At 38.9% G+C, this 14,395-nt stretch overlaps 1 protein-coding gene across 11 annotated transcripts in view; it reads right to left on the bottom strand.

Moving 5' to 3' along the window:
• Positions 1–2,043: 2,043 nt before the first annotated feature.
• Positions 2,044–14,395, bottom strand: part of DMXL1 (Dmx like 1) — an 87,035-nt gene continuing 74,683 nt past the window's right edge. For 6 of the 11 annotated variants that reach the window (XM_030003559.2, XM_030003556.2, XM_030003561.2 and 3 more), the window contains 8 exons: positions 11,030–11,080; positions 10,714–10,774; positions 10,033–10,160; positions 9,767–9,859; positions 9,205–9,296; positions 8,213–8,265; positions 6,217–6,434; positions 2,044–5,772 (listed from right to left, as the gene is read on the bottom strand). In XM_030003559.2, coding sequence (XP_029859419.1) covers positions 5,548–5,772; positions 6,217–6,434; positions 8,213–8,265; positions 9,205–9,296; positions 9,767–9,859; positions 10,033–10,160; positions 10,714–10,774; positions 11,030–11,080 — 921 coding nt within the window. In that variant the 3' untranslated portion in view covers positions 2,044–5,547. The other 5 variants (XM_030003558.2, XM_030003562.2, XM_030003563.2 and 2 more) reach the window with 2 other exon arrangements.

Below are 14,395 nucleotides of genomic sequence, written 5' to 3'. Positions count from 1 at the left end.
TCGCCTGACCAAACTCTCAGCGTGAGTGCTTTGGGGCAGCTCTCACCGGGAGAGCCGCCCCGAAGTGCTGCCGGGCTCCGCACAGCACCGAGAGCCGCCGGGGCGCAGGGCGGCAGCGACGCGCCCCGGCCCCGGCCCCGCGGGGGCTTCCCGAGTTCCGCCCCGGCCACCGCCTTTCGCCCCCCACGCTGAAACCAGAGTAACTCCGGGGCGGCGCCGGGAAGGAGAGCTGGGCTCCCGGCGCCGCCCGGGGGTCCGCCACCTGCAGCCGCCGGGCGGCCAGGCCTCCCGCCCCGGCCGCCCCCTCGGCAGGGAGGCTGCCGGGGGAACCGCCAGGCTTGCCAGGCCCCAGCCCGCCCTGCCGCCGAGGCGCCGCCGGGCGCGGGCCCGCCCTGCCAGCGGCGAGGCTGCCGCCCTCGCCCGCTCCTTCCGCCGGCGCGCCGGGGAGGGGGCTGCCCGGTGCGGCGGGAACGGGACCCCGCGGAGCGGCGGCACTTACTGCGTGGGCGCGGAGCGGGGGCGGCGGCGCCTCCTCGGGGCTGGCGGCGGGAGCGGCGGGAACGGCGCTGCCAAGGCGGTGCGGGCGCGGCAGAAGCAACCCCGGCTCCCCGCGCCGCGGGGCGGGGCGGGGCGGGGCGCGGCGCTGGCGGGCGGGAGAGGGGCGGCTCTGCCCTCGGCGGCCCGGCGCCGCCGCTCGCCCCGGGGCCGGAGGGGAGGGGGAAGGCGGGGCAGCCCCCCGCGGCGGGCGCCCCCCCCCCCCGTCTTTAGTCCCTCTCGAACCGCCGCCGCCAGCGCTGCCCGAGGCAAGCGGCTCTTACGGCCACGGGGGAACGCGGGCGGCAGGCAGACCGGCGCGGCGGGAGGCGGTTCAGTTCGGCTGCCTGCGTTCCCCCCGCCGGGGCACACACCGAGCAAAGCACCAGGTGCAGGCGCGGGGGGAAACAGGTCTGCAAAGGAAATCGGAGTCGCGGTGCTGGATTTTGGGCACACCTTTTCTTTGCTTCTTTCCCTGCTTTGCTACCAAAGGACCAGTTAAAATTATGGCAAGGGCAAACCCTAAGTAAAGTTGTTCTTTCGTTCTACTGAGCTGTACGTTGAGGTATATTGGCAGCAGCTTGCTGCCTAGTGTGTAACCAGAGTATGGGCACTCGTCTTCACATCTCTTCTAGAGGTGGCAAAACGGGAGAGGTGCCGTTCCCCAAGCCCTTCACAGGCTTTCAAGTTTAAATGAAACAGACAAAGGGTTGAAAAAGTTAGTTGTGGTGATGCCTTGAAGAAAGGCATGAGAAGGAACACTTCACTGTATCGCTGTAGTGACGAACTTTTGCTTGCTTGCTTTGTGAACTTCGAAATTTTGGTATGTACGAATAAGATAAGAAAACCTTGAGCTTTGTCAATGGTATGCACCAAAGGCGCCAACAAACAAGAGGCCTTGGGCCCTGATGACAAGCCTTGGGTCCTGCTGAGTTTTTGTAATTAAAACCTTCCAAGGCCAGCTAACTAGGAAAAAGAGATGACCCACACCGCGCATGCCCAAAGGGCAGACACTATGTAAACGATAGCATGAATATGCATATGACTAGAATAATATAAAATTTGTTTGCTGTAGGCAATGGTGTGCATGATACATGGAGCAATCCGCCGTGCACCCAGTACTGCAATAAAGAATGCCTGTTTTCTGAAACTCCAAAATCGAGTCTTAGAGAGTTTCGTTGACCAGCCTTTGGCAACAGTGGAAGAAAGTGACAGAAAGCACCATCACCACATCAACCTCATTCCACTGAGAAATGACTTAGAACTGATTACAACTGATAGTTATGCATTGAATTAAAAAAAAAAAAACAAAACACACAAACACCTGCCCTCCCCCCCCCAAAAACATCAAAAAGCTAATACAAGGAAAGCTAAGGCATTAAAAAAAAAACCCAAAACCACCACCACCACCACCACCACCACAACAACAACAAAACAGGAAAGGAAAAAGATCAAAACCATGCAGATTTTGGAGCTAGAAATGGGGAGGAATAAGAAACACCAAGAAACTTGGTAAATCAATATCTTTATTTTATAGAAAGTAGTTTGATCAGTGTGCTGAACCTGCCATTAGAAGTGGTTTTGCTATTTTTTAGTAAAAATAAACATTTGAAAAAATTACCTTGGAGAACATACCAACTCCAAGCTTATTTACTTTTAATCACTGTTGCTTTTTTCATACCTATTGCAACTAAACTAACACTGGGTGCTCTTAAGAGGAAGGGAGTGGTACCTAATATAGGATATCTCAACAGTTTTTTTCCTGTAACTGGTAGCAAGGTTCCTAAAATGCAGTAGAACATGTATAAAAGCTCACCTTGTGCCACAGCAGTGTGGTACAAAATCTGTATCTGTTCCACTCTCCATCTTTCTCCATAAACATCCTGCAACATCAGCTGTCAGCTGAGTATCTTCTTGTTAAAAGTCACACAGCAAGCCAGTTTAAGTACCCAGATGGCCAGAGGTTTAACTCTCAAAAGTTACTAAGGTAACAGTAGAGAACTTGGATCATCTATCTGTTTGAGATAACTGAATCAACTAGCAACACAAGAATGACACACTCCGATTGCATCATGTATTGCTACAAAGACAAACACAAGTCACAACAGCTTGTCTGTGATATTTAAAAGGGACATTATCAACTACAAGCTAAGTTATTTTGTCTGGACATAGAATTATTGTTGATTATGCACTGGTAAATGCAAATTTTAATGTCAATTTGTGCACATGGCTACTTCAAGCACAGAACCCTGGGTAGCCACTATTACCCTTCTGTTTGAGTAACTTGCATAGCAACAGGGAGAAAGCTTTAATTGCTGGAGGATGAAAGTCAGTGGAAGTTAAGGGCAACAGCTGGAAGAGTTTTGAGTTCAGTCTTCTCTGATGAATAGACTTAAAGTTGAGAGTGTCCCTTTACAAGTTGCAGATACAACAGAAGTTAAGTTATTTTGATTCCATCATTACAAGAAAGCTATCGATAATTTGACTTACAATAATTGTTAAACATCAATGAACATTATACAAGCAAACAACCCATTTGCAAATGAAGTAGCAGCAACATGGAATTCTAGAAGGTTGAGTTTCTGCAGGATTTATTGGGAAGATTATGAAGGTGTGGCAAATACATTGTGATTTTTACATAATTTAGTTTTGAGAGTAGCTCATGGTAACTATAACATTATTGAAAATGCCTGCTTACAGTCAGTACTTTTCTGGTATAAGTGTAAGTTTGCCAGGATTATTCATAGTGCAGCTCTACTCAGAAAAATAACAACAGTGTATGTCTTGGCAAATTACATATAAAATCTGCTCAGTTTGCAGATGATAAGACAGCTTTCTGTAATTGCCAGTACAATAAACTGAGCTTGTAATATTAAAGCTAATGAGATACAAATGTTTGAGGACAAAACATCAGGGACATCATTAAATAAAGTTGCCATGATTTTTGCACATTTTCCTTTTCTGAATGTGACACTGTTAGTTCAGTGGGTGCATAAAACTAATGCATGTATAGTAGCAGCTACAAAATCAGGGTTTCAGTCAATTCTCCAGGAGTGTGCTACTGTTGACTCCATTGTTCTCCTCCTTTCATAAAGGTAAGGAATACTAGAAACTCAGCCCCTGAGCAGATATAACATATGCTTTGGGCAAGTCTGTTTTGTAAGGTGGTGTCACTTTTAGTCAGTCACTTTTCTGGTCCATCACTGTACTTAAACTGTTTCGACATCAATTTTTACTTCAATCTGTAAGTGTTGTGGAAGAACAATTACAATTGAACAGCTGTACCAGTTTGAAATGCTGTCACATGTTTCTCCATGGCAAAATATTCACATTCTTTTTATTGCACAATTTGAAAATTCAGGTTATGTGCATAAAAGCCTTCATAGTGTTTACACTGCAACTTGCAAAACATACATTTAAAATGACCTTAATACGTTTTACAAAATCTTTTTAAACAATTTTATATTCTTAAGATAAAAGCATCCTGAGAATGTTACAAAGTTCATTTTACAAGCCCTTCATTTCTGCTATGCTTTATTTATCCCCATAGTTCCTAATTTGACAAGTTTATTTTACAGTTAATATCTTGGTGCTATATTTCACAAAATATCTTTTAGCAAAAAGTACACCATTGGCATTCAAGTAATCCAGCCTCACATCTAATTTACAAATTAAACCTTTGTCAAGCTCTCAAATCAGGAAAAGTAAACCACAATACTTACAGAAAAAGTTTTTAGCTGACTAAAAAAAAAAAAAGTAAAGGCTTTGTGCATTAATAATTTGGTCAAACATTGGAGTTACCGAGTTTAATATTTTGGCAAAAAAAAAAAAAAAATCTATCTATCCTTTTCAAAATTCTTTTCTTTCATTTTACACCAGATGTAAACATACAGTACAAAGACTGACAGTATTAAAGTACTTTGCTGTTGAACTTCTTTCCTTTTTCCTTTTTTAAAGTACTTAGGAAAAGCAGACAAACAAGAATGTAAGTGCTAATAATCAACTGAGTATCTTTGGGCTAAATAAAAGTCTTACTGGAAAAAATGTAAAAATAAATTAGGTTGGTGGTTTTTTTTCCTCTACAGACATGTAAATAAATAGTCTTTGAAGAAATTCTAGTGCCATATCCTAAAGCAGTATCTTCCTGTATCTTTTTGATCAAGATTAAAGCTTCACACATGATCTTGACTATTTTATCAGGAAGATATCCATTAATATTTACATATTTTTGTAAAGGGAGTGTTCAGGGTTAAAAATATATTTCTTTCTAATAGGTAAGCCTGCCATCCTGATGGCAGTGATTCAAGCTATAGAACAGAAGACAAGTTACAGAACATCCTTCAGTTTCTTAGACCCTAGACCAGAGGAAGGAGATCAGGCAAGTTAGAGAGGTAAACAGCCTCGATTCCAGGAATGGAGACAGACAGTGGCTCATTATATGAATGCTTGCATGGCCAGGAGTATCTACTCATACAGGCTTTGTTTCTCTTCTACACATAGGTATAAATTTTTATTGTCAGCTGACTAAGCAAGTTCAGAAGAGACACAGTTAGGGTTGCCACAGTAAAAAAGAATAACATTATCTAAGGTTTTCATCTGGACAGACCTGCTTTTAGAAGGCGGCCAGGTGTTGAATATGAGCAGAGACTATGCCCAGATGGTGCACTCCAGGTGGGAGTGTAACTACCTCAAAAGGAAGAATAAACCCCTTCAGCAACACCTTAGTAATATTATAAGCATATAATTCAGAGTCACATATAGCTCTTATTTTAGGCAATGATCGAAATCTGAAGGACCTTGTTAATCTTTAAGGCATCAGTGCATCAGGGACTAAAAGCTCCAGGCAACAAATATGGGCAACAAAAAACATAACCCCAAAAAAACCAAAAAAAGAAAGCACATCTTTGTGGCACAAGCTATCATTGTGTATCTGCTTTGCTGTCTAGTTCGAGGAGAAATATTTTCAGGGATGGCAGAAGGGGAATGTTATACACAGTTCTGAAAAAAATAATATTAGATCATAAATTTAACATCATTTTTTAGCACATCATTTAAAGGGCTGAATCTATCGGGCAAGATTCTCATCTTTACTGTTCCATCAGCACCACAGGAGAATATGTGATTTGCTGGTCCTGTTTCAATTTGCATGACTCCCGTCCCAATGTTTCTGAAGAGAGACTGTCGGGCATGCTCATTGATGAAGGTGTGAAGAAGACTGAACGTAGACAGACTCCACACCTGAAAAAGCATCAAAACATGAATCTCTTATAAGGCTAATTACCATGATCTTAAAATTGACCAGTAATGAGTCATGGAGAGACTGGACTACCTTTTGCATTAATTTTTCTGACACTAACTGTAAAAGAAAAAGATATGTAGCAATCTGTAATGACACAGACATAGAATATTAATATTCATTTTCTATAATAAGGAATATATATGGGGACTAAGGTAAGACTAACTAAAAGGAGGACTGCAAGGTAACACTAACATTTCATAACTAAATTAGAAAATGTGAAAGTCAGGGTTCATTTCATAATTAAATTAGAAAATGTGAAAGTCAGGGTTGAGAACAAAGGCAGAACATATGACATATCTGATTATTCCACACCTATGCAAAATTCTTATTGAATTTACACATCATCACCATCTTCATCTCTGCTCCCTTCCCCTCATTAATACCTTTATGTTGCCTTCAGCAGATCCTGTTACAAAATACTCTTCTGTAGGATCAACAGCAATTGCTTTGACTGGAGAATCATGACTCTGGAGTAACTGTTGCTGCTGTTTTTGGCGAAGATCAATTATACATGTAAAGCCTTTTCTGCCTCCAGATATTAACAGCTGATGTTTCGGAGCATATGCGAGCACAGTTGCTCCACTATCATGACAGATAAAAGCTGAAAGCCAAAGCAAAGTAATTTAAGTAAACACGCAGTACTAACTTCAATTTCCCAGTATTAACTTTAATTTTCCATCAACCTCTAATGGTTCAAGATGGTAGTAACAGTGACTTTGATGGTGTAATCCAGTTGACCACAACCAGTCCATTTATTGCAGTACCATCCATATGTAAGCCCAGGTTCACATCAGACACCCTGAAGTTGCACAGTATCCTCAAACTAAGCAGTTACAGTCTGTATGAAAAAAGAGTACATCTTTTTTTCTATCCTTCTGTAATCACAAACTATTAAGCCTTGACCAGAAACAGCTTCTTTTCAAACTCTCTAATGCTTGTTATTTTAAGGCATATATTTCCCATAAGAAATGTCCTAAATTACCTGTCCAAATACCTTGTAAGTTTCCACTGGTTATTTCACTTTTAATTTGCTGCTTTCCATGTTCGGGTATGCCTACTCCCCCGAACAAGTGGAGGAAGTGAATGAAGATTACAATTACCAGAACAAAGCTTAGTATGTCTGAGACTAGACACTATGAATCCTAACCCATGGCATGTAGCACACTGTACTTGTAGTTCAAAGGCTTCTCTAAATTTACATTTAGAAATTCCACGCGTCTCTCATACACTTAAGCATTCACCATACTTCAATTACAAGGTGTTCACAACTCTCCCTGAGCCTAATTCTGTATTTCAGACATTGAAATGTATTTTTTTCCACTGCAACAAAATATTAGTATTAATGAAACCCTGCTAAATATTTATTACATCTCAAAAAGCATACTTAGAGGAATAATTCTTCTAAAGCATTTTTGTAATACTGTACTATAGGTAACTATAAATGCACACACACACACACAGAAAGCATTTAAAACATTCCACAGTACCTGCATAATACATAGAATAAAAGTGCCATAGAAATGGACAACCTCTGAAAGCAAAAATGCACTACTACTACTACAAATATGACAGTTAAGTTCATCTTTTAGTTCAACTTTGAAAATTACTATGTAATTTTGAGATCTTATTTGTACATCTGCTTGTTCAATTAATATTAATAAAAAATATTTTCTAGAAAATATGGTGCATTTTTTCATTTACATACCTTCAGAGAACCATTTTATAATCATGGCTTTTCTGAGACAGGATTTTCAGAGGCAATGAAATACCTGACAATTCATAAATTCATAAATTCTCATACTCTCCAAACAGATAATGTATCTGCAACTGCTCAATGCTATCTTTATAGTACCATTATTTTTTCTAACACTTAACTGATAAATTTTGAGTGGAGTCTCTCTGATTTATGAGTACAGACACAGCCATAGGAAACTCGAATTGAAGGGTGTGGATGCATATCCTGCAAATGCATATCTTGTAACTGTGCTAAGAACTGTAGTTCTGACAGTTATAGCTATTGTCTTCTCAACATGCTAGTCACTACAAGCAGGAGTTGCTCAGAATCTTAAAAAGGAACAGAAATTACAGATATCTGGCTGTCAGGGGTTGTACTTGTGATGCAAAGATACAAAGTATGCAAAGGAAGGTGTTCATGTCCATCAAATCAATCATTTATATATAGCACTAAATCATTTCTCAAGAATCTGTTTTTATATTCCTGCTGGTACACTCACACAGGACACTGAAAGATGTTTTACTGCCAATATGAAAATTACTTCCCACAATAACTTTTCCATAAAGACAGACACAATTTTTTTTTTTTTTTTTTTTTTTTTTTTTTACTGTGATCAAATATGTTGCTGGTTGTATTTTACTTACCATGCACCAAGCTATTTGTAGGTGAAACCAAAGTATCCCAAAGACAAATATTTCTGTAGAAAAAAGATCTGTTTTAATTCAGCAACAAATGTTCTAAAGTATTTTGAACACTTGAAAAGTAATTTGAATCTTAAAGAGATTGTTTCAGGCATAAAAGCACTGTAAACAGACTTTCAATGATTACTTTTGAGCAGTTCCCAAATTACTTTTAGTTATACATACACTGCAAGAACATGCCCTCTACACAATCATTCTACAACTGGTTATTCTCATAAAGGATTCATATTGAGATTACAATCTTTCGGTAGCTGAATTCACCTGAATGTTAGCAGTTTTTGCTATTTCTTGATCAAAACTTACTTAAGAAGATAAGTGTGAAATGAAAAGCTAAGCACAACTCCCTATGTCTATAAAAATAATTTATGACAGGCTCATATGAATAGAATAGACAATCTCAGTTGGGAGGGACCTACGACGATCACCTAGTCCAACTGCCTGACCAATTCAGAGCTGACCAAAAGTTAAAGCATGCTAAGGGCATTGTCCAAATGCCGCTTGACCACTGACAGGCTTGGGGCATCAACCACCTCTCTAGGAAGCCTATTCCAGTGTTTGACCACCCTCTCGGTAAAGAAATGCTTGCTTCCTCATGTCCAGTCTAAACCTCCCCTGGTGCAGCTTTGAACCATTCACACATGTCCTGTCACTGGATACCAGGGAGAAGAGCTCAGCACCTCCCTCTCCACTTCCCCTCCTCATATGGAACATGAACAGAGGATTTGTGCTTCCCTATGAAACCTCCTTTAACAGGTACACGGAATTTAGCTGTAAACATTGCCTCTCTCCCCCTCCCACAAAGAAAGAGATCAGAAGTATGTTGCTCTTAAACTGCTTAAGGAGAATCATCAAAAAAAAGGTTGGGGGGCAGGGTGTGGGAAGGAGAGAAAACACCCCACCACTTCTTTTTTATGCGTTATCACAGTAGCTCTTACCTGTTGTCAGAAGACAATCCTGCTGTGGCTATCAAAGATGATGAACTGATGAAAACGAAGTCATTGGCTGTTTTGTTATGACACTGCCACGTCTAAAAAATTAGAGTTTAGAAATTATTAATTAAAAAAAACAATGGATTTTGTGTAAGCATGAAATCTTAAACTTCCTCGAGAAGGTAAGCTGTTTTAAAAACAATTTAAAGAACACAGGATATAAAGGTATGTGTATGCCTTCCAATACTCAATGTTTCATGGAAGTATACTTTCCAGTCCTGCATTATTGACAATTGACTAACAATTGACAATTATTGACAAGTCTCAAAGAACATTAAACTTATTTCAGACCTAACATTGCATTTTCTACTCTCCAACTTACTAAATATGATTAGGATTTAAAAACTTGTCTGTCATACGGATCACAGGATAGCAACAATATATTATTAAATCTTGATTAATACTGGTTATCAGCACCATCCCTGCCCTCTCCTACCTATTCTAAAGGGGGAAGGAAATAAGAGAGCACAGCACAAGTTTATGGAAGCAAATTTAGTTTTCAGCTTACCAAATATGGTTTAGGTGAAGTCCCAGTAAGTGGGCAACACTTCCAATTTGTTTGATATAAACTTATATATCCATCAGCATCAACAATTCCAAACTGAAAAAAGATATATTAATTGTAAATACATATGTATGTATTACAGAGAAGTTATCCACAATTCAGAGGAACTACTTCAGATTTTAAGAAAGTGACATTTCTGCTAATTTACAATTATACTGGGGGGCAGCGGTGGGAGAAGAAGGTAAGTACAGAAGCATTCTGCCATTTACCTTATTTCCTTGGTAATTGAATCTCATTCGAGTTACCCTTGAGTTGCCACCAGACCGAAAACATGTGATCTGCTGTGCATGACCCCATTCAAACATTCTTACACTACCATCCTGAGCACCTGTCAGGTCTGTAACAGAAAATGTTTACATGACTTTTCATAGGTGTTGTAGCAGTTGAGCAGGAAGGTTGCTTCCAAAATTTTAAGAAATCTCACACCAGCTCACAACATCCTCAAAATAACTAGTGCCACAATATGTGCCACAGTACCTGGCATAGGGTAGGAGTAGTGGGTACCACTGAAACTTAAACCTGTGCTATTCAAACCTTATTGAATTGTACTTACTTATTATTTAAGAATTGTATTTAGATGGTACTGAAATATGAAGCTATTTACTTGGAGATAAAAATGTATCTTTCATCCAAGTCACAAATAAAACAGAAACACAGTGCTTTTTGCTATAAAAACCAGCACTGTTTCTAAAGGCTAGTCTATATCCCCCAGTATTACTTTTTTTTGGAAATGAAAAATAGTTTCAGTAAAATAGGGCTTATAAGCAACTTTTAAAACTTATAATAGATTGCTGTGCTAGTATAAAATAGCAGCATACTAAGAAACAGGGCCAATAAGTAAATATACAATCTTTAGATAACTTTTTTTTTTTTAACAAAACTGAACTTACAATATGGTAGTGTTGGATGAGAAGCCATTCTTCTGACATTATTAATAGCCTTCTTGAGCATCTGTTCAACACACAGAAAATAATTAAACAATACTACTGAACAAAATTTTACTGAACTAGAGCAGTGAGTTGTTTCCTATCAAAATTCCCACTGAAAGCAATTACTGGGTTTAGAAATTCAGGTAGAAGTCAGTTTCTTCCAAGACTAGTGTAGACATTAATACTTTTGCAGCTTTACACATCTAGGTAAATATTAACTTTTTGCTTCCGAGATTTATGGATCCAAATATAAACACTCCTTAGACTGCAGTCTTACCTCTTTTCTTGCCAATTCCTTTCTGATTCCATTAAATTTATTGGAATATTCCTGAATATTGTAAGATAAGCAAGAGAGAGGCAGAAGCATGTAAAGAAAGAGGTAAACAAACTTTAACAGAAGTTAAATTTTAACAGAAGTTAAATAGGAATATATTTATTTTCAAGTCTACTTAATTTATTGTCATTGATTGAAAAGTGATTATTTGTGGCCATCCAGTATAAGCAATATACCTAGCAACTGGTAAATAAAAAAATTCTTCAAAAGCATTTATAATTTTCCAAATACAGATCCAATGGATTTTCAATAGTGGATTTTCCTTTTGTTCCTAAATTCCAAACTTTGCTTTGAGCAAGGTACATTACCAAGAATACTGTTTTTCTTTGTTGATTAATTCGTTAACTGGAAAGAGTTCAATATACAAAGAGAACTGGAGACATTAGACAGTTAAGATAAAAACCCCATCTAATTAAGTCGTAAGTCCAGGCCACAATAGGAAAGAAACGGTAGGGATTTTTCATCAGGGAAATACATCTGTATTTTCCTTGCATGTCTCTTCCCTTCTTTTCGTTCTATTAATGTACATCAAAGTTAAGTTTTCATTCTTTTACTTCCTGTTAGTTCTCTTCAAAAGCATATGGCTACTTTGAGGACTGACTCTCCTCAGAAAATTGTTGGGATCCAGTTTGCTTATGCATGTATTATTTACCTGAACATTTGAGAAACAAGAGAGCATAAGTTTATATTCGTGCCAGATGTTAACTTATAACACAAACAAAAGGTTGTTGCCAGAGCACTCACTTTCAACACAGCAGCTTACTACACATCAGTAGCAAGCTGGCACTGAACTACTTTCATAGAATCATTTAGGTTGGAAAAGACCTTTAAGATCGAGTCCATCCAAGACTTTCAACTGCTATAATTTTGTACAGTATTTTGTTACTACTTTGTCACTGAAACAGTACATAACGAATCAAGTATTTTAAGTACGCTATTATCCCCCGGCCTCCAATCATATCAGGGTGTCAACTGGAAGGAGGTATGAATTAAAAAATTTTACTTGGTTCCTTTTGCTAAATATAATCCAGAGTTGAAAAGCAATGTTCTCCAAATTTTTAGTTTGCAAACAAGAAGGAAGAAAAACACTTGGAAGGCAAATAATTTATTTTCTTGCTAAAGTTTCCTGGGGTTTGGATTAGAGGATTAATTGCAATCCTCTTGATTACATTTTAGAAGCAGACTTAGATCTTTCAATTCTCAAAGCTTTTATTATTTGTTGAAGAGAAAGCCTTATGTCTGTCGGTTACCCAAGTTTATTTCCAAACACTTTCCTGAAGTTAAAAAAATAAGATCTTCAGATACATACTTTCCTTTTTTTCCTGTAAGTACTTTAAATGACAAGGAAAAAAAGCTTAACAGTTTGGTAAAACACTGGTGAATAAAACAATATATACATTATAGGATTTAGGACAACACAACAGTGGATGATATTCTTCAAACATCAGTACATATACAATCAGTAACTAATTGCAGTACTTTGCTCTCTAAACTTACAATTTATCTCTATGTGTAAGTGAAAGAACAATTATTCATGCTCATTCTATTTCTTCACCAAAATGAAGGGCTGTGTTGAGTTTTACAGCTACTAACTTTTACCCAGAAGTCATTGGAAATCATCTTCCTTCATTCAACAGATAAGCATGCATCATGATCTAACGCCTGCTGGATTGTGCTTTGGAAAAATGCAAGCTTACAGAAACAGGCCTCTGAAAGACTATGCTAACATAAATCTCTGGTGCAGCATCTCTGATTTAGAAGCCAAGTAACTTTATCAACTGCAAATACTTCCATTATCAATGTAACTGACATTTGATATTGCTAGCCCTCAGTTTGCCCTTAACAATAGCTGATGGCTAGAACACTGATTGCTTTGTTGGAGAGTTGGGTGCTTTGGGCCTAATGTACAGTAAGACTGAAGAATAAAAAAAGCTTAAAATCTGACCCACCAGTTATTAAACTGGTGAATATTGGTGTTGGTCATACTGGCTTGGAAGACAAGCTGTCGAACATTACCTGAGTTTCAAAGCTGACAGTACATACTATTTACTTCAATGCTTTCTTAGAAACACCTCCTGTAAGAACTGTGTAAACACACTGTACTGAAAGATATGGTAAGTGAGGAGGCTCACCGCCAGATATGAACTGTGTAACAGGAAACGGTGAAGAAGAGTAACAGAAAAACCCTAGAGCTAATAAAATGGTTTTAACTGCCTGAGTATCAAAAGTTCAATAGCCTCCCTTGCTGATGGAAGTGAAGCAAAGACAAGAAGACTGAAAAGCCAGTAATGGTAAAGAACAGTGGACTATATCTACTAAATGGGCTGCAATTTATGGAAAAGCAAAGATGAGAACAAGGATCAAGAGCAGTATCCAAAGGAACAAAGTAACAAATAGTAGCAACAGAAATATTTTGGTGAAGCTGGTTTTCCTCCAGATCTAAGTCCTTCTACAGTAACATTATTTCTTCCCAAGACTCCCTCTATCTTCCTTTATTTACTTTGTCCTTCATTCAGTACCTTTGTCTCCCCTCCCTAATGGACAGGTGTCGTTGTGTGCTGTGGTTGGTTCTCTACTCTGCCGCAGTCAAACAGTATGCCAGACAAAATTTAGGTCCAAATTTTAACAGCAAACGCATTCAACACAAGCATAGCCATATCTCTTTAGGTAAGAAAGTAAAAATAGAAAGTCATGTAAGAATAGTTTATCAGGTAAGAATAGTTTACATTATTAGATTATGTAATTACTATGTTGAGAAATACACAAACACCCTATATATATATATACACACACACACGTATAAAAATGGAAGCGAGAGGAGGAAGTGGCAAAGGCATTCAAAGAATACTTGCAGAAGAGACCTGATTGTGAAACCAGTGCTGCAAAACTGGCAAGCAGGATCAGTAGTTCCTAAACAGAAGGGAGTGGCACAATACCCACTTCCATGTGTGGAAAACATTATAATTCTTATAATGCTCATTCATATTTACTCCTCCTAATCATCAAATATTTTCAAAAATCAACTGCAATATACATTAACACATGGTTCTTCCATTCTGCCACCAGTTATGGACTTGCTCTGAGCTGTTAAATGCCACAAAATGCAGCCAAGTCACAAGACTTCAGGCATTCAGTTATCGAGGAAAACTCTACACCTATGTGCAGATAGACTGAGAGATATGGGTGTCTTGTATGACCATTTTAGGCCAATTAATTGGCTCCAAATAAGCATCTCCCAGCTGACTAATCAATAGATCTGCATTATTAGGGAGCATCTATACTGCATAGGAACTAAGGTAAGTATGTCAA

The sequence above is a fragment of the Aquila chrysaetos genome, chromosome Z (assembly GCF_900496995.4).
Source record: "Aquila chrysaetos chrysaetos chromosome Z, bAquChr1.4, whole genome shotgun sequence".
Taxonomy (NCBI): Eukaryota; Metazoa; Chordata; class Aves; order Accipitriformes; family Accipitridae; genus Aquila; species Aquila chrysaetos.
The sequence above is the reverse complement of the archived record's forward strand: the minus strand, read 5'-3'. Positions and strand labels throughout refer to the sequence as shown.